At 37.6% G+C, this 24,453-nt stretch overlaps 1 protein-coding gene across 1 annotated transcript in view; it reads right to left on the bottom strand.

Annotated features, from left to right (window-relative positions):
- The window catches only part of VPS37A (VPS37A subunit of ESCRT-I), a 38,582-nt gene extending 14,168 nt beyond the window's left edge, over positions 1-24,414 (bottom strand). The window contains exons 1-4 of the mRNA XM_060136570.1: positions 23,985-24,414; positions 11,550-11,624; positions 9,538-9,652; positions 8,893-8,993 (exon numbers count right to left, since the gene is read on the bottom strand). Coding sequence (XP_059992553.1) covers positions 8,893-8,993; positions 9,538-9,652; positions 11,550-11,624; positions 23,985-24,109 — 416 coding nt within the window. The 5' untranslated portion in view covers positions 24,110-24,414. The remainder of the gene's footprint in view (positions 1-8,892; positions 8,994-9,537; positions 9,653-11,549; positions 11,625-23,984) is intronic.
- Positions 24,415-24,453: the final 39 nt, after the last annotated feature.

Here is a 24,453-nt window from a genome sequence, read left to right as displayed (position 1 = left end):
CTGAGACAACAGGAGCTCAGTCTTTCTGCTGAAAGAGGCCTATTAGCTTATTATCATAGCTATAGCCTGAGGGGCAGGCTTCTAATTAAAGACAACTCTAAGGACTGAATGTAATCCTTCCATAGACTCCGGAGGGCGGGTTCTACTATCTTTGTGCTCTCCTCTGCATGTTCCGGAACGCCAGCACGTCTTGCAGGGGAGATCTTACGTGTGTTTGGTGTCCCAGTTTTGTATTTGGTGCTCTGGTTTTTGTGGCTTCCAACCAGGGAATGCCCCTTACTTACCTGGCTCTGGTGGCCAGGGGGGCTGACATTCCTGGGTCCCATGAGACTGTAACAGTTGTAGACAGTTCTTGGCAGGCTACCACACCAGGGCACTGCAGATAGCACACTTAAACACACCCACAGTCTTAATGTGAAACAGGCCTATTTGCTTAACCTGAAGATTCAGTCTGAGGGGTGGGCTTCAGGCTTGGAATCCATGCATGTGAAGGCCTACGGAAGTGCCTTCAGGGAACAGAGGCCAATGGACACCATGTTTTCATTCTCATCACCTGGCTCAGGTGGCTAGCAGGACTTAATAAGCTTGTGGTCCCACAGAACTGTATATATTTGCATTCATTAAAAGCTGCCGCCTGAGGGTCTTGCTTCCAATCAGCCTAAATCTAGGTATGGATATCCTCCCCTGTGGGGCAATGACAGGTCTTGACACACCCTTAATTCTTGGGAGCTATTAAAAAAATAATAGGTTGCTTGGACAATCACAAAGGCTTGAGAGACAGTCAAGAGCCAGGGTAGGGTTGAATGATAAGGTTCATCTCCTAGTCCTGTCCTCAAAACTGGGAGAGGTAACTGTTTTATCTTACACAGAGTCAAGCAAAAAGAAGAAACAAAGAAATATGTTCCAAATAAAAGTACAGGATAAAACCTCAGAAAAAAAAACCTTAATGAAATGAAATGAAGATACATAATTTACCTGATAAAGAGTTCAGAGTAAAGGTCATAAAAATGCTCCCTGCACATAGAAAGAACCTCAACAAAGAGAAAGAAAATACAAGAAAGAAGCAAAGCTGGAGAATACAACAACTGAACTGAAAAATATACTATAGAGGGATTCAATAGCAGACTGGATGAAGCAGAGTGAGAAATGGAATATTTCCTGCCATATCAGTAAACAAAGGATGTCACAGTCATCAGCCAGAAGAAATGATCAGTGAACTCAAGACAGGGCAGTGGAACTCACAAAATCAGAGCAGAGAAAAAAAAGGAAAAAAAGTGAAGATAGCTTAAGGAACTTATGGTTTGTATTATAGGGGTACCAGCAGGAGAAGAAACAGAGAAAGGGGCAGAAAACTTATCTGAAGAAATAATGGCTGAAAACTTCTCTAACCTAGGGAAGGAAACTGGCATCCAGACCCAAGAAAGCCAGGAAGTCCCAAACAAGATGAACCAAGACACATTTTTTTTTTTTTTTTTGCGGTACGTGGGCCTCTCACTGTTGTGGCCTCTCCCGTTGCGGAGCACAGGCTCCGGACGCGCAGGCTCAGTGGCCATGGCTCACGGGCCCAGCCGCTCTGTGGCATGTGGGATCCTCCCGGACCAGGGCACGAACCTGTGTCCCCTGCATCGGCAGGCGGACTCTTAACCACTGTGCCACCAGGGGAGCCCCAAGACACATTTTAATTAAAATGTCAAAAGTTAAAGACAAGGCAAGGATCTTAAAAGCAGCAAGAGAAAAACAACTTGTTAAGTACAAGAGAACCCCCATAAAACTACCAGCAGATTTTTCAGCTGAAACTTTGCAGGCCAGAAGGCAGGGGAATGACATATTTAGAGTACCAAAAGAAAAACACTTTCAAGAATACTCTACATAGCAAAGTTCTCATTCAGAATTAAAGCAGAGGTAGAGTTTTCCAGACAAGCAAAAGCTAAAGGAGTTATCACCACTAAACCGACCTTACAAGAAATGTTAAAGGGACTTATTTATGCTGATGTTACATGCAAATAGAAACCAAAAGAAAGCTGGGGTAGCTATACTTATATCAGACAAAACAGACTTTAAAACAAAGACTATAATAAGAGACAAAGAAGAGCGCTACATAATGGTAAAGGGGTCAATCCAACAAGAGGATATAACAATTATAAATATTTATGCACCCAAGAGAGGAGCACCTAAATATACAAAGCAAATATAAACAGACCTAAAAGGATAAATAGAGAGCAATAAAATAAGAATAGGGGACTTGGGACTTCCCTGGTGGTGCAGTGGTTAAGAATCTGCCTGCCAGTGCAGGGGACACGGGTTCAATCCCTGATCCGGGAAGATCTCACATGCCAAGGAGCAACTAAGCCTGTGCGCCACAACTACTGAGCCTGTGCTCTAGAGCCCACATGCCACAACTACTGAAGCCTGCGTGCCTAGAGCCCGTGCTCCGCAACAGAAGCCACTGCAATGAGAAGCCCACACACTGCAACAAAGACCCAATGTGGCCAGAAATAAATACATACATAATTTTTTTAAAAAATAGGGGACTTTAATACCTCACTTACAAAACTAAACAAATGGGACTACATCAAACTAAAAAGCTTCTGCACAGCAAAGGAAACCATCAACAAAATGAAAAGGCAACCTACGGAATGGGAGAAAATATTTGCAAACCATCTATCTGACAAGGGATTAATATCCAAAATATATAAAGAACCCATACAACTCAACAGCAAAAAAACAAATAATCTGATTTAAAAATGGGAATCTGAATAGACATTTTTCCAAAGAAGACATACAGATGGCCAACAGGTACAAGAAAAGATGCTAATTCTTTGATAATTAGATTACTAACTATCAAACTTGTTGGAATGACTATTATCAAAAAGATAAGAAATAACAAGCATTGGTGAGACTATGGAGAAAAGTGAATGCTTGTACACTGCTGGTAGAAATGTAAATTGGTACAGCCACTATGGAAAACAGGATGGAGGCTCGTCAAAATAGAACTACCATATGATCCAGCAATTCCACTTCTGGGTATTTATGTGAAGAAAATGAAGACACTAACTCGAAAAGATGTCTGCTCCCCTATGTTCATTGCAGCATTATTTACAATAGACAAGAGATGGAAACAACCTAGTGTACATCAGTAGATGATTAAAGAAAAGGTGGTGTATATATACACCGAAATATTATTCAGCCATAAAAACAAAGAAAATCTTGCCATTCAAAACAATATGGATGTACCCTGAGGGTATTATGCTATGTGAAATATGTCAGACAGAGAAAGGCAAATACCATATGCTCTCATTTATGTGTAGAATTTAAAAATGAAAAACAAAAACAAAAAACACTGAGCTCATAAATACAGAAAAGAGATTGGTGTTTGCCAGAGGCAGGTGATGGGCAGCAGTAGGCAAAATGTGTGAACATGGTCAAAAGGTACAGACTTTCAGTTATAAAATAAATAAGTCATGGGGAGGTAATATACAGCATCATTATGGTTAATAATACTATACTACATATTTGAAAGATGCTAAGAGTAAATCTTAAACATTCTCATCACAAGAAAAAATTTTGTAACTATGTATGGCGATGGGTGTTAACTAGACTTATCGTGGTGATCATTTTGTAATATAAATTACTATTGATCATTCTGTTGTACACTTTACATGTCAATTATACCTAAAAAAGATATTTTACATTTAACTTTTTTTTCCTTTTAGAGCAGTTCAAAGAGAACCACTCTAAAATAATTAAGTGTAATTTAGGCCAAAATGCAGATGAGAATTATCTAAATACCAATACTTAAATTAATATAGTTAAGTTTAAATGGGTCAGTCACTCTTGTATAAAAGATTAAAAGACTTTTAAAAAAAATAGAATACTAAATACTTTACTTTGTATTTGTGGTATAATAAGAAACATATTTGTCTTTGACCAGGTTCTAGACAAAGTGCTCCTAAAATCCTGGTAAGTTCCTAAATGATAGGACCCTTTTTTGTTATTTGTAACATCTGAGTTTATGCTAATGAGGTGACTTAGGCTGAGTCCCTATATAGTCTGAGGACTGGGTTGGTCACCAAAAAGACCAACTGACAGAAAGTTGGAACTTTCAGCCCCACCCATCGATCTCAGGGAAGACGGGGGCTGCTGAATAAGCTCTAAAAAACCCTTGAACAATAAGATTTGACAAGCTTCTTGTTGATGAATGTATCCATATGGCAGGAGGGTGGTGCACCCCAGTTCATGGGGACAAAAGCTCCTGTGCTTGCGGCTCTCCTAGACCTTGCCCTGCCCTAGGTACCTCTTCACCTGGCTATTCATCTGTATCCTTTATAATCAACTAGTAAACATAAGTAAATTTATTTTGGAGTTCCATGAGCCACTTAACAAATTACTCAAACCTGAGGTGGAGGTCATGGGAACCTGTGATTTATAGCACAGGTAACTATACATTTTCAATTGGTATGTGAAATGGAGCAGGCTGTGAGACTGAGCCCCTAATCTGTGGGATCTGACGCCACCTCCCGGTGGATAGCATCAGAATTAAGTTAAATTCGTAGGAAACAGTCAAGTGTCTGGTGAGAACTGGAGAATTACTTGGTGGTGTTGGAAAAAAAATGGGTATCAGAGTACTGAAATGTTCCATAATGTATCAAGCTTAAACAATTTTTTTAAACGGGAGTGCTATTGTTTCATGACATAATTTAATGTCATATTTAATGACATAGTAAGTTAACATAAATTGGAAGAAAACATTTATCACAGATTTTGAAATTATAATACTAAAGCTAATATGGAAAAATAAATAAGAAAATAGAGAAAAGTACCTGAAAAATGAGGGTAAAGAGAGATTAACCCTGCCATATAGCAAAACACATTAGAAAACCTTAATAATTAAAAATAAAAAACCACAAAACTTTTTAAAAGCATAACACTGGCAATGGATAGGTAGATCAATGGAACTGAATACAAAATCCAGAAAAATCCCAAAGATATATGGCAATTAAGATATAATAAAAAGAATTTCAAATTAGTAAAAAAAAAAAAAAAGATTGGTCAATAAATAGCATTGGGACATCTGGAAAAAATTAAATTGGAGCCAAGCCCTCATATCTATAATAAAATAAAAACCAAATGTATCAAATTTAAAATGTTTTTTGGATTTTTTTTTAAAATCTTAAAAGAACTGGAAGAAATCACTGGGAAATTAAAAACTTGGGGTGGTAAAGGACTTTCTGTGATCCCAAATTCAAAAGTCATAAGACAAAATAATGATAAATCCCATGACATAAAAAACAAAACAACAACGAAAAAACCCTCTACATGACAAAGTCCATTATAAATAAAGACAAATAACAAATTGGGGGAAAACATCTGAAACATGTCATAGGAAAATGGATAATTTCTCTAATATATAAAGAATTTCTCCAAATTAATAAAAGACTAACAACCCAATAGCAAAATGGAGAATAGGACAGAATACACAGGTTCAAGGAAAGGAAAAAAAAATCTCTAAATCATAGGAAAAAACTGTCAACTTCACTGTAAGATAAATACAAATAAAGTTATACTAACACATTTTCCGCTTGTAAATTAGCAAAGATCCATTTTGATAGTTTACTATGTCAGCAAAGGGAATAAGCACTGCGTACAGGAGTAGAAATTGGTACAACTTACTCTGTAGGGCAATCCTGCAGTATTAGTCAAAATTACAAACATGTATTTTGAGATACATGTTTGAGACTGTATCTAACTTTGAGACTGTATCTAACAAATAAACTTAACACTTGGGTAAAATATTACTTTTAATGTTATTCACTGCATCACTGAGGGCAAAGAAGGATGGGCCTTTCAGGAAAGATTGGAAACAACAAAAATGTCCATTAATAGGAGTTTTGTTAACTTATGCTATATCCATAAAACAAGTACTTTGTGGTCATAAAGAATGAGGAAATGCTTTAGTAACCAACATGGAAAGCTCTCTGAACCATACCATTTAGTGAGGGGAAAAAAAAAAAGGCAAGGGAATAGTTTGCTACCATTTGTGTGAAAAAAGAGGGAATAATACTATGTGTACATATTTCCTTGTATATGCATAAAATATCTCAGGAATTCTATACATGTGCACCCAAATGAAAAACTCTGGATACCAATAAGAAGAAAAAGTAAACTGCAAGGGAAAAGGTGGAAGGAGACTTTTCGCCCCATACCCTTTTACAGTTTTAAAATTTTTGAGCCAAGTGAATATATGATTGAAAAAATTAAGTTTAAAAAGTTCTCTAAAAAGTTTGTTTATTTCAAAGTATGGCTCACCTTTATCTTAAAGCTTTACTTTTATGTAAAGGTATATTATTAGCAGGTATGTAAATATAACATAAGTTATTTAGAAAGAATATGTTCAATGTGAGGGAATATTTGTACTATCCTTGAAATAGTCTTAATAATTTTGAACCAGTCAGCTTTATTTTAATCTCAGTAGCGGGTACAACCTATAAAATAATCTAAGAAATGTATCAAACTTGCTTTTTAACAATGTGTACTGTATCACAGTTCTTGGCTTATATCTTCAAATAAGGTGAATGAGGTATATTTAACTCTTTCCTGACAGAAGATAGGAAATACAGTTTTTAGATAAAGAATATCAGCGAGGTTTATGACTCCAGGACAAAGACACAGGAGGGCAAAGATGATGGCTGGGGCTGATAAACCCAATGAATGGGATAATCTAGCCTAAGCAGATTTCCAGGCAGTGTTAAAGATGCCATCTGACTTCTGAACAAGAAAAAGTTCTTGGAAATTAAGTAGAAGAACTGGGTAATTAAGCCAAGAGATATTACAGGAAAAGGAAGTAAAGATTGTATTAAGTGGTATCATCGTGCAATTTCAGAATATCTGATATAAAAAGTTACAAAGGATCAGGGACTTCCCTGTGGCACAGTGGTTAAGAATCTGCCTGCCAATGCAGACAGGGGACACGGGTTCAAGCCCTGGTCCGGGAAGATCCCACATGCCGTGGAGCAACTAAGCCCGTGCTCCACTACTACTGAGCCTGCACTCTAGAGCCTGTGAGCCACAACTGAGCCCATGCACCACAACTACTGAAGCCCGTGCGCCTAGAGCCCGTGCGCCGCAACAAGAGAAGCCACTGCAATGAGAAACCCACGCACTGCAACAAAGAGTAGCCCCTGGTCACCGCAACTAGAGAAAGCCTGCGTGCAGCAATGAAGACTCAACGCAGCCAAAAATAAATAAATAAAATAAATAAATAAAAAAAGAAAAAAACATTACAAAGGATCAGAAATCAAAATGGCACTGGACATCTTGGCAACAGAAGCCTATGTATAAACAATAGAGGAATGCCTTCAAAATTCTTAGTGGAAAACCACTTCAACATAGAATTTGAACTCTACCAACTTTTAAGTGTGAGGGTATATTAAAGACATTTGCAGGTAAAAAAAAAAAAAAGTCTCAAAATTATTCTTCCAAGCACCTTGTGGCATACTGTATTTTCCAAACGTGGCCACAGCACTATTTCTGGTCCCATATACTCTTCTAGAACCTTGCCACTCCACCATGAAGAGGAAGAGCCTGTTTTCTTCCCCTTGAATCTGATCAGAACTTCTTGATTGCCTCAACAAACTGAATGAAGCAGAAGCAGAATGAAGCAGAACAAACTGAATGACTTCAGTAGCTATGTCAGAGAAGGCGAATATGACTTTGTCATAACTCGTTCAGGACGTTTACCCCAGGAGCCCAGCCATTATGATGTAAGGAAGCCCAGGCTGCATCTAGGTATTCTAGTTGACCTCCCCAGGTAAGGCCTCTGATGAGAGCCCACTGATGATGAGTAGAGCAGACAAGAGCTTTCCCTGATGAACCCTTCCTGAATTAAAGATCAGTGAGCAAAGTAAATGTGTTCATTGTTTTAAGCCATGCCAGCTGATGCAGAAGGTGGAGCACAAACAAGCTCTATTAGTCCCTAACCAAATTGCAGATTCACAAGGAAAATAAATGTTGTCATTATTTTAACCACAAGTTTTAGGATAATTTGTTATTCATCCTTAGTAACTGGAACATGCCGTTACTTAGGAAGCTATGGGGAGGCAGTAATGCAAGAAACTAGGAAATAGCCTGAGAAAGAAAAAAACTTAGGATGCAGGAAAAGGAGACTCCAACACAGGAGAGTGGGAAAGGGAAATCCCAGGATGACAGCTTTGTAGCAGTTGTAGAGTAACTAATTCAGAATGGAGGGGGAAAATGGAGCAATGTCTGCAAAGAGAAAATACCAGAACCTAGAGATTACCTGACAGGTTTGATGATGTGAAAAAATGATTTGAAAGGTATTTTTCAGAGCTGCTAAAAGATGTGGAAAATTAAAAAGATCAAAGAAAATAAAACCAATGGAAAAATGGAGTAATTATTAACTCCGGAGAAAAGCAAAAAGTTATACCACCAGGGAAATATAATCATTATAAAGTACGAGGCTCAGCAGCAAGGAATATTCAGAGAGTCAATGTAATGAAAGTACCAAACATGAGTTTAAGTAAAAATCAAAAATTTCTCAGAGGATGAGGGAAAAGGAAGGTTTGTGAAAGGTAAGTAAAATCCTCATCAATCCATAATAGGAAGTCAATAGATAGTATCTAAAATGAAAGAATCAAGATATAGCAGTATGTATACATTATTCAGAAAGATGAAGGTAAATATTAGAGAAGCAGCTTAAAAAAGAAAAACACAGTTGCCTCTGAAAAGTATGAATGTATCTGTGTGTGAAGGTGGGGATGTGGAAAACAGAGGATTGCCTTTTAACATTATTTGAATTTTTAAACTATATTTTGATTACTTAGATCAAAAGTAAATAAATGTATATACAAACTCTTTCGATATAAACATACTTACTATGGGAATGCTGTTGAAGCAGGAGCTAAAGCTGGAGGATTCTTCCAAAACTCATCCAACAGACTCTGAATAATTTTCCCAAGATCTGAGTGCATTGTAAACTAAAAGTAACAGTAATACACGGTGATCAAATTCATCTTCAGAAAAAGATTATAAAGTCTCATTAGGATAATTTAACTGTAAAACTCAATCTTAAATCCACTTTTGCAAGTCAAGAATTAAATGAAAAGCAAAGGATATTATGTCAATTGAACATATCAGCAATCCACAACTTACAATATTTTCTTATAGAATCAATACCATAAATGAGGTTAAAAGTTTATTTAGTCAATAATGGAGCTGAAATACTTCCACATTTCACTATTGACAATAATTTGAAGGTTCAAAGGTAAATACTGAGTACATTTAAGTTACCGTCCTTCACATTAATCCATCATATATATACATATATATATGTATATATATCCTAAGAAATTTAAGGCATATTTGAATTTTATCCCTTCCTAACCACTATAAAAGATCTACTATGAACCAAAGTTCTTAACATCAACAGGTCCTCACCACTGAAAAACAAATAACCTTCAAATCAGGATTATCTATTAAATACAGTGAACATTTTTGAAATAAATTACACCATATACATACATTGTTTACTAATGGAGAGGTAACATACACTCCTTGTTTATCCACTAAGTGATGTCGTATTGGTGGATAAACACTGATCACTGGCTTTTCCTGAGGAAATTGTGGAGGAAGCAATCTGGTAAAGGTAGAACAGATTAAAAAACAAAAACAAAGACAATAAATGTGATATTATACAGTCATAATCCTAAAACAAAATTACTTAAAAGCAAATAAAATTTTCATACTTCCATTTGGATTACTCAGTAATTAGTGCTCTACTATGCTTGTTGAGTTGATTGAAAGTATACAAAAAGATACACTTTGGCAACAAGACTATAAAGTAATTCAGTATAGTAAAACCTTCTTAATGTGGAATAAGGATACCGTGAATTATAGACTATTCTTCATACCATGCCAATTAATTGCTTTCAAACACAATATACCAAACTATCCAAAATCTCAGCTAAAATTAGACCAGGCATTTTCATCAGGTGAACCCTAATTTAACCCAGTCTGGCTATTTAGTGGACCACAGGTTCCGGCCGTATACTTTTCTTATGGCTTTCCTACTTTTGAAATACTGCCAACAATTATTTCATTATATGCTGAATTTTTTAAAGAGTTGACTGGATAAAATGGGAAGTGCTAGGATTGGAACAGTGTAGCTGTCATCATGCCTTGGTTCTATAGGGCTCTCTTCTAAATGTCTCAATTAACATATCTCTCCCAACTTTGAAGTCAATCACATGGTTTCAAGTAAATAACAGTAAATTCTCAATACAAAAAATAAAAAGAGTAAAAACCTTAACCTTTTTTGAGCTACTACAAATTTAAAATTAGGGAGTAAAGTCTTTAAAAATGAGAGTTTATTGGACATGGAACCGTTTTCCAAATCTCTAAAAACTCAGACCAGTATGTCCCTTTAAACTGCCACTCTGTTCCCCTTCTGGCTCAGAAAACTATGTGTTGGCAACACTGTCAAGAAGAAAACTGGGTCCTTGTTGGCTTCTCCTACTTAGCTCTACCTAAGGCATGTGATGAGAGATAAAACTACTTCATTTATATAGTTGAAGATGTTAAACTAGTTTGGTAAAAAAAAGGCAATGTATGGCCTTTGGACCCCAACCAATCTGGGTTTCTCTCCCCACTACACTATTCACTACCTATTTGTTCCAATTTGCAGGGCTGCTGTGATGATTCAGAAACTCCCATATATCAAGATAACACAGCATAATAGTTGTCACTGTTATATAGTCATGCTTTAATCCACTCATTCAACTAGGATTTAACAAGGCCTCCTATGTGCAGGCACCATGCTAGGCAATGAGGATAGGATGATGAACAAGTATGGTTCCTAGCTTCAAGTTAAGTGCCTTTTTACCTCACCCAAACACTCACTCTAGTGGCTAGCCACCTGATGCAATCTGAGGTAATAACTTAATTCTTTCATGCTAAAGACTAATAACTGCACTTAAGGCTAAATGAGTACTTCAGCAATCACTTTGTCCAACCTTTCCTCTTTATAACTTAATAACCTCATGATTACATTTTCAACTTTTAATTTTTTTCTTTAAAAATAATTAGCAGATCAAATTCAGTCTTGAACTTTCTGGTTGACATAGTTTATCTGTTGCCGAAAACTAGAATATTTTCACTTATTTCTGATGTAAAAGTGTCTATATCTCTAATGGTTTTCCACACATGATCCCTTTGAGTGTTTGTCATTATCATTCTTACTCTTTCAGCCTACCTCCAGCTTAGACTTTAGTGCAAAACAATAAAAACAATTACGTCTTTTTATTACATTTCCTCTTTTACAGTTTCTTACAGCAATATCTATTACAATGATGACTTAAAAAATTTTTTATTTCACAAAATTTTAAGTTTAATAAACTATAGTTACTAGAGAGGGAGATAAATACTAGAAAGGGAATAAATTCACTTTTAAACAGTTTACTTCTAATAATAGCTAAGAAACAAAATAATAAAAAGATTTTAAATTACATGAAAAAACAGGATACAATTCTACTCACATATTAATGTTAATTGTCAGGTTGTTTACGGTGAATGGCAACCTGTATTCCACATCTTTCTGTATTTCAGCTATACTGTAGGAGAAAATTTGAGAAAAATAATTTAAAGTTATAAAAACCATTAATGTTAAAAACAAATGTTAAATATTTTTAGAGTCTACTAAAACTACTTTATTTTAATAATAGAATTTAGATGGCCAATATAACTTGTATCTTGAGGGGAAAATGATCATGTTTATCGAATAAGCAGGCAATACTATTCTGAGATATGGGCGGGGTCGTTGCTGAGAGGGGGAGTTAGATGGTGAGGTAAAGAGACAAAAAAACTCTTATATTAGTGCTAGATCGATTTACTATCACTTTATCTAATTCATCCTCAGGAGAAGCAATTGTGAGCCCTCTAGTTAGAACAAGTCAGCAAGACATCTGGGTTCTGATTATAATTCTGCTATTGCCCAGCTGTATAGATAGCTGGGGAAGCCTGGGCCTTAAGAGCTTAAACTTATAAGTCTGGATGAGATGTCTCCTACAGTCTTATGATTGAGACCGCTGGCTGCTTTCCAAAACCAAATATTCCCCTTCTTCCTAAATAAGAGAAGCCTGATTTTATTCTGAGTAGCAATGTTCTAACTTTTCTTGCAGCAAGTTGTTGCTGCAGACTTAAGTTCCAGTCGATAAAACATAGAAAAGTTGTGAGGTGGAATTTCCAGGAAAGCATCTTAAAAGGGAACAAAAAAACTGGTATGAGTCCATTTTCCCTTCCAGCCTGGCCCTGATAGCTGAACTTCTAACAGCCATACTGGACCAGGAGTGACCCTGAGAATGGGAGCCATACACTAGGGAGAGCTCAGCAGGAAGATGTAGCTTGGGTCCTTGATGGCTATGGAATTGTCAAACTGAATTTCTTGTATGTAGAGAAAAGAAACTTTTATCACGTTTAAGTTACTATTTTGGGAGTCTTTGTTACTAGCAGCTGAATATAAATGCCAACTAGTATAAATTCCATATACTTTAACGTTCTACATTCAGAATTTTATTTTATTTTTAATTGCAGACATGCAATTATTACAGTTATAATCTACCAACCAAATCTTTGGGGGGATCACTTGGAATGCTAACCAACATTCATAATCTTTCCAAAGGGAAAAATGTTAAGTAGTATTAATGAGTTAACGCTGAAAGGAGGCCTAATATCCAAACAGACGTGAAACTTTTTCAAGCATAAATACCTTTGAAAGATCTACCAATTACGTAATTTACTTTTCTTTTGGTTGCTTCAATTAGTAGCTTTAGAAAACCTCTTATTTTTCTCATTTTCTTTTTTGGACTATGACTTTTTTTGCCTTCTAATAAAAATCTAGCCTCTCAAATATGTAAATTTTAGGTAGCTTGAAAGGTTCAAAAGTGTTGGGATGGAGTTATGGAGAAATCATAGATGTCTCCTCTGACATCCCATGGAATGAGGTTATGACTGAAGAGAAGAAATGGTTGAGAAAAGACTCAAGAAGATATTCAATATTAGGACTAACACAATTTTTACGAAAGTTTCTCTTTGGGGATCACGCTTGGACTAGGATACCAACAGCCTTCTCAGCTGTATAAACATTATGTAATCAATAAAATGACTTAAGTTTTTTATTCCTCTTTGTTATCTTAGGACCCTAAGGTGTCCAATGCTTTAAGGGAATACTGATCACAAAAGCATCCACCAGTTCAAAGCCAAGTGGAGCATCTTAGTGATTAAGAGCACAGCCTCTTAATCTAAGCTTCCTGGGATCAAATCCTCTACCATTCACTTGTGTGATCATGGACAATTTATTTAATCTGTCTAAGCCTTATCTCTCAAATGGTAAATGCTGATGTTAAAAATACCCATCTACCTAAAAGAACTGTTAGATTAAGTGAGATAATGCATGCAAAGCCCTCCCCACATAATACCATAATAATTGTTCAATATATGTTAGCTATTATTAAATAAACATTTAGAACACACATCTAAATTGGAGCCTGTCTAAATTTGTAATACTAAGTTTTAACTCATTTTTTCAGACACTGTATTTTTATAGAAAAAACTGAATTTGATTAAGATGATTTTTACTTAAATCATTGGCTAGAAGTGTTCAATTCACTGTTCCCATAATTATGTTCTTGACATTTATTAAAATTTTTGACAAGTTTCCTCCACAAATGAGGTATCAAAAATAACTAAAGGTAATATTTGTAACATTAATGAGAGCTAAACCGTCATTAACAAATTCCAAAACAACAGGTTAATCATGGCAATTGATGGGGTTCAGGACACGCTACCCCTAAATGCGGCACCTTGGCATCTTGAATATTTTAAGCTGAAGGAGTATGAGAAAATAGCAGAAACAGAAAGGTTACTCTGACCTTCTCCCCCCTCACCCTTCTTCCCTGAAACAGGTCATAAAACCTCATTAAGAGGTGCCCTCCCCATGCCAAGAGGAAAGGAGCATCCTTATCTCAGAAGACATAGGGACACCAAGAAGAGTCCTAACAAACCGGCCTTGCTATGTCATCATTGTACCCTGCAACCCCATGCCCCCTGCCCCATTTACTACAATTACAAGCATACTTCACTTTATTGTGCTTCATAGAGAAAGTCTATTGGTGCCATTCTTCCAATATCATTTGCTCGCTTCATGTTTCTGTGTCACATACTGGTGATTCTTGCAGTATTTTAAACCCTCCACCAGCAGAAAGATTGCGACTTGCTGAAAGCTCAGATAACAGCATTTTTTAGCAATAAAGTATTTTTAATTAAAATACATTGTTTTTTAGATATAATGCTATTGCACACTTAATAGACCACAGTGTAGTGTAAACATAACTTTTATATGCACTGGGAAGCCAAAAATTTCATGTGACATGCTTTACTGCAATATTTGCTTTATTGAGGTGGTCTGGCACTGAACCCGCAATATCTCTAAGATGTGCCTCATACCCCTTAACCCATCATATTCCTCCACAACTGTCCACTCTTCATCAAACCCAGCATAAAATACTCAGGTCTGTTTCTTTGGGTCTTCATTTCCTTTTGAAGGCCCCCTGATATGTAAAACTCACATTAATTAAATTTCTGTGCTTTTCTCCTGTTAATCTGTCTTTGTCAGTTTAATTTTCAGACCCAGCCAGGGACCCTAAGAGCATCAAGGAAAGCTTTTTCCTCCTCTACACTAGCTGTGTTAGACAAAACAGCAGATATTTGTTCTACTTAATTAAAACAAGAATCATTCCCTGAATCTTTATCACAAATTTATTTCGAAGTTTTTGTTATTTTCAAATAACTTTAAAAAAGTTATTCCAAAAATAATTCATTCTCATTAGAAAAAAATTATTTTTCCAAATCAGCAAATGTTATTTTACAATATTTTTAAATGGCTGCATAAAGTTCTAGTATATTGTTTAAACTACTCCATACTATTAGATATTGAAACTCAGCAGGACCCTGTGGGGCTCCTGGGCGTGGAAGCCTTTCTGTGTCCTCCATTTCTTGTTTGTAGGGAATACACTGAATACACTCCAGCCTCCATTACCTTCCCTGAATTCTAAAGGGCAGATTTGAACAGCTGCTAATCAGGGAAGGGAGGGGATGCAGAGACAAGGGAGGAGACCACCTGAGGCCAAATTAAAGGAGTGCAGGCCCTGCACACACCCTGATCCTTATTAGCAACTCCACCCTTGAACCACTGCTATAAAACTCACCAAATCCTCCCAGGCTGGGACACAGTTTCTCAGGGCACGAGCCTGTAGTGTCCCCGTTTGCCTGGCAAAGCAATGGAGCTATTCTTTTCTACTTCTTCCAAAACTCTGTCTCCAAGATTTGGTTTGGCACTGGTGCACAGAGGCTGAGTTTTTGGCATCAATATTTAGATTGTTTCCAAGTTTTACTACTATAAACCATACTTTGATAAACATTCTTACAGTCATATAGCCATATCTTTATGCTGACAGGTAAGTACTCTTTGTATGTAAACACACACACTTTGAAGTAATACTGTAATCACACCAGAGAAAATTTAAATAGCCTTCCATTAATAATTTTATTTCCTAGGTTCTCTGAGAGCAGTGAATTACTATGGCTTTACTTCAGTGGCTCTGGATCTGGTCGGGACTAAAGAAAGCTGCAACAACAGAAAACTTTGTCAGCATGTGTCACTAACTGGCATCCACATTTCTTTAATAGTCCCTAAAACTGTAAACAAGCAGATCTTGAAATGCAAGAGAGGCACTAGTTATGGTTAAAAGATTCCTTTTATAGAACAATCATTTATCTCCTTACTTTGTATTTTGTGTAAACTTGTATTTTGTAACTAAGACTAGGTTCAACTGAACAGCTACCATATATCCAGCATCTTCCAAGGAAATGGAAATAGTGTGGTCTTTGCTCTGATGGGGCACACAGCACATCAAGTGACTGAAAAAGAGCAATTCAAGATACTGATTTCATGCATCTCTGGCAGTGTTGGGTAGCTCAAGGGAGGGTTTTTAAGTGATCCTTTCCAATAAAGGGTTTAGATGCTTCAAGACAGTAGATGAAGGTTAGACAATTTCCCTTTCCCATCCCATTTTCTCCAGGAAATATCGAAACTGACTTTTAAAAAGCAAATCTGTAACAGTGCTGGAAAGCAAATAGTACCATAAACTGACAAGAAGCTTTGAGGAATCTTAGAAAGATAAAAAAAAGATGGGATTAGATTTAAGGAAAAGATCAGCGTTAAAAAAAAACAAAGAAAATAAATACAGGAACTAATGACGACCCAAAACATAAGACCAAAGCAAAGTAGGAGCAGTCTGAAGGTCCTCCAATCCCTTGAACCGATTCAACGCAAACCAGAGGGTGGAGGGTAGGGCAGGAGCGCCTCTCAGGGTAGACAGTGCTGGGACACGTGGACCAGCAGGAAGCTAGAGCACTCTCCTGGTGCCCCGCTTGTTCCAACCAGAGGACAGCAGTAATATCTGCCCCCTGAACAACACGGGGATGTAGCCTCTAAGGTAGCAGTGCCTTAGGAAGCTACTGACTCCCAGGAAGCCTCCATTTCCAAAAGACAGCTAACAGCTTGGCCCATAACAAAGAGAGTCATTCTTTTTCACCTATCACCTGAGGCAGGGTATGATAAACAGAATTAAATATCTACAAACAAGTCAACCAGGAATCTCAAATACAGAAAAGGTTTGAACAAAACAAAACCATGCAAAGCGTGCACCAAACTCAACAAGCCCCAAACACAAAACTTCAAGGAAACAGAGTTAAATGAGCAAACAGAAGACTATCAATTTGTATAATACCCTGAGAGGAACAAAAGAAAATAGCCCTTGTGTTACCGAGTCCAAGCTCGAGCTCCTCGCTGCACGACAAGCCAATATATTGAGAGACGAGTTGTTGGGGTAAGGAATAGCGACTTCATTTGCAAGACCAGCAGATCAAGAAGATGGTAGACTCGTACCCCCAAAGAACCATCGTGCCTGAGTCAGAATTCGGGCTTCTTTTATACTAAAAGGGGAGGGAGTAAGGCCAAACATTTCCTGTTTCCGGTCAGCCTCCCGAGGGGATGCGTTAATGTCTATCTCCCTGCAGTCATTCACAGGTGGGCCTGCTCAGGAGCTAAACAAAGGTATTTTAGCTTAATGCTCTTTACCTGGGAGGCAGGGCTCCCAGATATGGGCCATGATGTATAATTGAAGCTAATAGGCAACATCCCTTTAGTAATTAACTTGTAATAGAATACAAAGGTTCTTCCTTATTAACATTTGCATTCTCTCTCTCTCTCTCTCTCTCTCTCTCTCTCTCTCTCTCTCACTCTCTCACTCTCTCTCTCACTCTCTCTCTCACTCTCTCACTCACACACACTCACACACACACACACACACACACACACACGTTGATATGAAAATGAATAATTAAGAAACTGGAAATTTAAAATAAATAGCTAAATAGCTGAAATAGATGGTTCAGTGCTCTGCTTGGAAGATGCTTCATACTGTATCTTTCTCTTGGAGAATATTGATGCACTTTAGCATATTAAAGGCTTTTAGAAATTCTAGAATACTCGATTTTGTTTTCTATGTCTGTTTGACATGGACCACTTATTTTACAGTAGTTTTTGAACAGTGTTTTGTAGAAGACATTGAATCATGACAGAGATGTGCACAGAGCTATAGGAACACAGAGGAAACAACCTAACCTAAACAGGGATGGATGGGTATTCGGATTAAAAAACAGTATCTGAGCTACATTTAATAGTCAAGTAAGGGGCTTCCCTGGTGGCGCAGTGGTTGAGCGTCTGCCTGCCGATGCAGGGGACACGGGTTCGTGCCCTGGTCCGGGAAGATCCCACGTGCCGCGCGGCTAGGCCCGTGAGCCATGGCCGCTGAGCCTGCGCGTCCGGAGCCCGCAATGCGAGAGGCCACAACAGTGAGAGGCCCGCGTACCGCAAAAAAAAAAAAAAAAAGTCAAGTAAGAGTTAACCTTAGGAAAGAGAATCGGGGAAATGAAGTGTACATTCTAGACAAGAGGAAACACAATTAGGAAAGCTTCAGTAGGAAATAATAACTCTAAGAGTGTCCATATCCTTTGCCCTAAAGAAACTTTACATTGTGTCTGCTGACAGGTTTCCATCAGTCACATCACCACCTTCTGTGACAACCAGGCTTTAAGCTAAGGAGGCTGGCAAGAGTTAGGAAGCTACTGAAAGGAATAACATGGTCAAATTCAAATTTTAAAAAGATGACTCTGGCACCCATGTGGAAGAAAAAAGTAAGGGAAGAAGACTGCAGGCAGAGAGAATAGTTACAATCCAGTGGTAGCAGGGATGACCAAGTGAAAACAGGATGACCAGGTTTTTGGCTTAGGTGAGCAGGCAGTAGAGACAGCTTGGAAGGAGTTCAGAGGTAGGAGGGGAGGAGTAGATGTGGTTGGATTCAACTGGCAATGGAGAAATGACGACCTGTGTGGTAACTTTTTTTAAAAAGCAGGTATGGACTGATACTACTATAGGGAAAATTAACTAGGGATAGCAGTTGAGTGTTACCATCTATTTAGGAAAATTTTAAAATGGTAACATGCTTTATTGTGTCATATACTCTGAAATTATAACGTTTAATCACTGGTTATAGACTATATGATTTAATGTATCAAATTAAAATTCACTTAATTATGGGATTGTTTGATATACATAACTTTTAAGTTCACTATAAGAGTTCAAATTTAGAGTCAAAATATTGACATTTTGTAGGTTTCTGTAGCTTCAATAGGCTAAGGCACAGCAGATTCTTATAGAATTTTTTACTGCAACAAGTCAAGGTGATTTTCTTCCCCAAGAAAATTTTACTCTCAAATACCTTTAAGAGTTAGAAAGGTACATGAAATGAAGGCAGTTGCTTGTAGTACAAAAGGGTGTGATTGCAAACTGGTAAAATGGAGAAGAGCAGCCCAGTAAATAGGACAGCTACTCTTAAGCTCAAAGCAAGCACTGTTATGTGGGAACTGTTGCCAGATCTTTCCATTTTAAAAGAAAAGTTGGAGAGGGCAAAGGCTATATGGGAAATCTCTGTACCTGCTGCTCAACTTTTCTGTAAACCTAAAACTGCTCTAAATAATAAAATATATTTTTTAAAAGTTGGAAATTTGGATATTTTAATGAAAAATCTCAAATTATGTCGACAACAGATCTATTAAAAAATACAACACTAGACAGGTTAAAACATATACACATATCCTCTCATTACAAACTTTTTGTCTTATCAAGTTTGCATGTGAGTCCTTATGAGCTGACAGTAAAAACTACAAAAAGAAAGGTTTGGAATCTAGGCTTACTAAGAAACCCATGAGTTTTATACCTGAGAACAGGGGGTTAAACTTAACAGCTATAGGGTAGAAAATTATACAACAGCAGGCTCTCCAAAGATGTTATAAGGTTTTTTAAAAGAATCTGGGTAATCAGAAAGAATATCCAAGGACTGGCAACAAAAGAAGATTTCAAAACAATTTTTAAAAACTATGAGGTTGGCACTATTATATTTAAGATACAAAAATAAAACAATTGGCATTTACAGAGTACTTACTGTGTGTCCAATAACATTCTAGTTTCTTTACATGTATTGTCTAAAATCTTTCAAAATGAAATCTTACATTTCATTTGTGAAGAAAAGAACTCTCTGGAATGGACGTGCTTTCTGAATGGAAAGTCAGAAGTAGTCCTGCCAGAGGCAAGTGAGCTGTAAGCTTGTGAGCAATTCATAAACAATAAGCTGGCTAGATCCATGTAGGCTAAGAGGCAAAGGTTCCAGGCACACTGATTCTATGCAGTGGAAAGAAGGAATACAATCTGCTGCCTGTTTACTGTGTGTCAGATACTCTAATAAATGTTTATATATATTACTTAAATACCAACAATCCTGCAGAATAAAAATCACAATTCCTGATTCTACAGATGGGAATTGGAACTCAGACTTCACCTAAGTCATGTTGCTTTTCCCAATGTCAATAATTTTTGCTTGTTTGCATTTATGTTCCTCAAATTCATTTTGTCTAACATCTCATACCAGAGTGAAAAAGAAAGCAATTCTGATAAAAATAACTCCCAAATTAGATTTTCTGATTAAATATAAAATAAAAATAGCACCAGAATTACCACATAACTAACTGATTATTAAAACGGAGAAGTCCTTTACTTGAGAGAGCTGATCTCCCTAAGTAAAAGGTAACAAAGAAAGAGTACTATTTGTATAACTTTGAATTTATATAGTTAATTACAGATAACAATTACAAACACAGCTCCAGGTTGTTCCTTCAGAGCTAAGGAAATAAAATAATAAAGAAGCTAATAACTGTAGATACTGTGAGAGGAAAAACCAGGATAGTAAGGATGGTAAAGTAACTGTTGAGCTACCATCAGATTTTAGTATTTTCTGATTGCAGGGTCAATGCAGGGAGATACTTAACAGCTTCAGTTCGAAGAATCTTTAAATACTGGAATTAGTGAGTATCACTTGGGGCAGTTTCAACTGCAAGTATTAATAATTGAAAAACCAGGCTGGAAGTGTCTTAAACAGTGAGGGGTTATTTGTATGTATAATACAAATGTATATGTATCGTATAATCTTATACAGCAAGAAGTCCGGAGGAAGGAAGTTTCCAGATCTGGTTAATTCAGCATCACAATATTATCACAGACTTTCCATCTTTCTACTCTACCACATTCAGTAGTCAGTCTGCTTCCTTCATGATCCAAGCAGTTCTAGATGTCCCATGTAACATAACGATATCCAAAACACAAAGCATTTCCTCTTAGACACTACTATTACTAAGAAAATGTTTTGAGCAGCTCCCCAGCAGACCTCTTCTCCAACCCACCACGCCACTGACTAAGATTAGGTCAAGTGTCTTGCTTCCACAATAACTAGCAATGGGAATGAGACCATCATCATTGGCGTAAACAATCATTATTTACCTAAGCAGGTTGAAAGAGCACAGCCTCCATTAAATAATTGGTCCCGCAGACCAGGAACCCATATAAAAATAATGTTCTTCCAAGAAATCAGAAGAAATGGATTTAGATGGGAAATCAACAGTGTCTCTTAGAGTGAGCTTCTTTAGGAAGTAAAAGAAACAACAGAATTAGTTCTACTCCTGCCTGTAAAGTCAGGAATTTTAGTGGTAAATTGAATACTGTGATGACTGTTATTTAGAAGGTGGAATAAAATTCTTGAGCCTAGTAATCTATATAACTTTGTTTCCATTTTCATAGCAGACAAATGTGTTATTATATTTTGGGTAAACACTTTTTTGGTCATCATTATGACAGTGTCTCATTTGCCCTGCCTTACCAATAAGACTTAGATGAGGAAAAAATACACATAAAATTCAGCTAACCTTTAGGAGAGGCCTGAGGAAGATGAGGAGGTAGGAATTTCTTAAGGTAACTGAAAAGAAGCTTACATTAATTAGAGAAAGGGAATTAAAGAGACTCTTTCCTGAAGTGGGATTTTTTTTAATTATAAGGAGTTGGAAGGTAGATGAGAGAATGGGGGTGGGAAAGGTTATTGAGGAGACGAAAAGAAGGCAGACGCTTTCATGGCCAAGAAAGAGCTACTGACCCTATATTTAGAGAAGGGATAGAGTATTAAACGTGAGGCAGGTGGGCAGCATGCAACAAGATATTAATACTCGTAACTGAGGAAGTTTTCTATTATTCATTAAAATACTGTTCGAAACATTCTTTGAACTTTTAAAAAGTGCACCTTCAGAATAACCAATCGCAGTGTCTTTTTATACAAAAATCTTTAAGCATAAGTTGTAGTATTGAATTTGGTTACTCAAGCAACATATTTTCAGATACTGCACACATACATCATTTTTACCAGCTAGTTTTAAAATGTATGTCATGAGTTAAAAGGGAAGACTTAACAAGAATAGGTAGAAGACATTTTTTCTGGGATCGTACCATTCTTTGAAAAATGGAAGTACATGACCTCCTTAACTGTCACCAGAATTATCCAAGTATAGTTTATAAATGTGAAATATTTCAATAAAAACTTCAAATATTTTTATAAAAGAACTTAAAAGAATCAAGTACTTAAAGTTAGCTGTTCATAAAACATTACAAATGTGTAGATAATATCACATGTCTGATTATGTCCATAATTTCTGGCTCAAAAAATAACAAAATAGATCCCTTCTGCATTTGACTCAGAGTATTTACCGATCCTCTTAAGCCAACTGCAGAACTCCTTAGATTAGCAATTCCTGCCTTAGAATCTCACCTTATTTGAAGGCCAAATAAATATACAATAAATTTCACATCAATCGCTTTCCTTATTTACCAGCTTTAGCAGCAAGGGGCTTTGGAATATTTGAAAAATTCAACTCCAACCTCAAAGAATAAAAATTTGCCAGCAGTGAGAATACCTAACAGAATATACTAAAGGATTAAAAGCAATTAATTCCAAAAGTATGGTTCTAAAAAGTATTTTGGCAATAGTAGTACTAGCATAGTATACAGTCTTCCAAGGCGATGCCTTCTAAGGAGACAAACTTTCGTTGTTTGTTAAAAAGGAGTCACCTTGTTTCATAAGCATATTTTGTAAGAGTAGCTCTTACAGGTTAGTAGAGAATACTATTTGGAGTAAGACTGACTTGTAAGAACTCTATGAACTTAATTTTCCAAAAAGAAAGCCACAATTAAATCAAATACCATGCCATCCTTTCCTGTTTAATACCACAAATTCTCACCTTTCTGAAGTTCTCAACAAGCAGAACAATTGAGACAAAGAACCAAGAAACACCTGAAGTTCAATCAGTAATAGGCCTCATTTTAGCCAAACTCATTTTGCAGTGATTTTTTTCTTTTAACACTATATCTAATTTAAAACTATTCTACACTATAACTTGCTTGGGAAAAAATCCTTAGTGTAACAGATAAAATGGCTCCTAGAAGTTCCTTCCACAGGAGTTAACCAATTTTAATACCTCTGAATATATATATTTCAAATGTATGAAAAGTCTATTAAGATGTTGACACCTTTACATTAAAATACGTGCTGACACTCAAGTAAATATACTTGCAAAATCCATATAATATAAAGAGGCAGTTCTAATTTTTAAAAACCACTAGAGGTCACAGATTTTTGCAATATAAAGGGCTGCAGCAAACCAGTTTACAATACAAACAGTTGAATTAATTTGAATTGCAAAATATTTCTAATCTGACCACGCTGGAAATGAACAACTCATACAACGCCAAAAGAACAATCAAGATGACTCTAAGGCAATTCCCGAGTGTGGGAACAAGAATAACGAAGTGAGAAATGAACAGAGACTGATAGTTGCCAGCTGGGGGGAGGTGGTTAGAACGGGGTAAATCTTCTATTAGAGACTTCAGAGGATTGAGTATGTCACTCCCAGAGAAGAACTCACTGGTGAAAACTGTCTTCCCTTCTCTTTAATGTTGAAACAGTTTTGGGTTTTTTTCAAAAATGGTCCACTATTTGTGAAACTTGGAGATCACTCTTCACGATTCTTTTTACCCAAGTACAGAATTTTAACAATTCTGCCAACGCGGCAAACAGGTGGGCAAAGGGAAAGATTAGTGAGGAAGCCGGGCAAAGCAAGGCATACTGGAGACAGACTATGAGATAGATTACAGTCAGCAGCGCTGTTGTCAGGAGGGATGAGCAAATCGCAATTAGAGGAGCTGAGCAGTGGTGGGGCGGGACGGAGGGAAGCAGGGCCCGGAAGAAAATGCTGAACGTGGGTCAGGGATAGGAGAGCAAGCGTGAGAGGCAGGACGAAGGGAGGTAGGTCAAAAGGCGGCAGCTGGCGGGAGTCGGCCTGAGGAGCTGCGAGTGTAGTTAGGACCAGCCCGCCCTCCCGCCCTACTTTTTCTTCCTGTCGGAGAGGCGGCGACCAGTCACCTGGAGTGTGAGTTCCGGAGGGACTCGATCAGCCGCTGCTTCTGCTGTTGGAGGCTGGTGAGACCACCGGGGGACCCAGCCGCGGAGGAGGAGGCGCTCTTGGTCAGGGGAAAGAGCCAGCTCATCCTCCACGGGTCCCCGGGCCCGAGGCCCTAGAAGGCTCTGGCCTGCTTCTCCCAGCTGCTCAGCCCGGCGGTTCCCCAGCGACAGAGGAGGAGCGGGCAGGGACGCCCCAGCCCAAGTGCTGGGGAGCCGCGTCTTCTCTAAGCAAACCCGGCCGGGGGTCCTCGGGGTCAGGGGGGCATGTTCTGTCTGCGGACAGCTGGAGACAGGGAACTCGCCGCCCGGGACCGGCAGTCCTCCCTTCACTGCCCTGACGCCCCAACCAGCTAGTCAGGACGCCTGACCGCGCAGCTCTCCACCACCCCAGCTTCCGTCACCTGCGTGCCCCGCCCTCTCTGCGTGTCGC

The sequence above is a fragment of the Lagenorhynchus albirostris genome, chromosome 21, assembly GCF_949774975.1.
Source record: "Lagenorhynchus albirostris chromosome 21, mLagAlb1.1, whole genome shotgun sequence".
In the NCBI taxonomy this organism is placed as follows: Eukaryota; Metazoa; Chordata; class Mammalia; order Artiodactyla; family Delphinidae; genus Lagenorhynchus; species Lagenorhynchus albirostris.
Note: the sequence above shows the minus strand (reverse complement) of the source record. Positions and strands in the feature narration are given on the sequence as shown.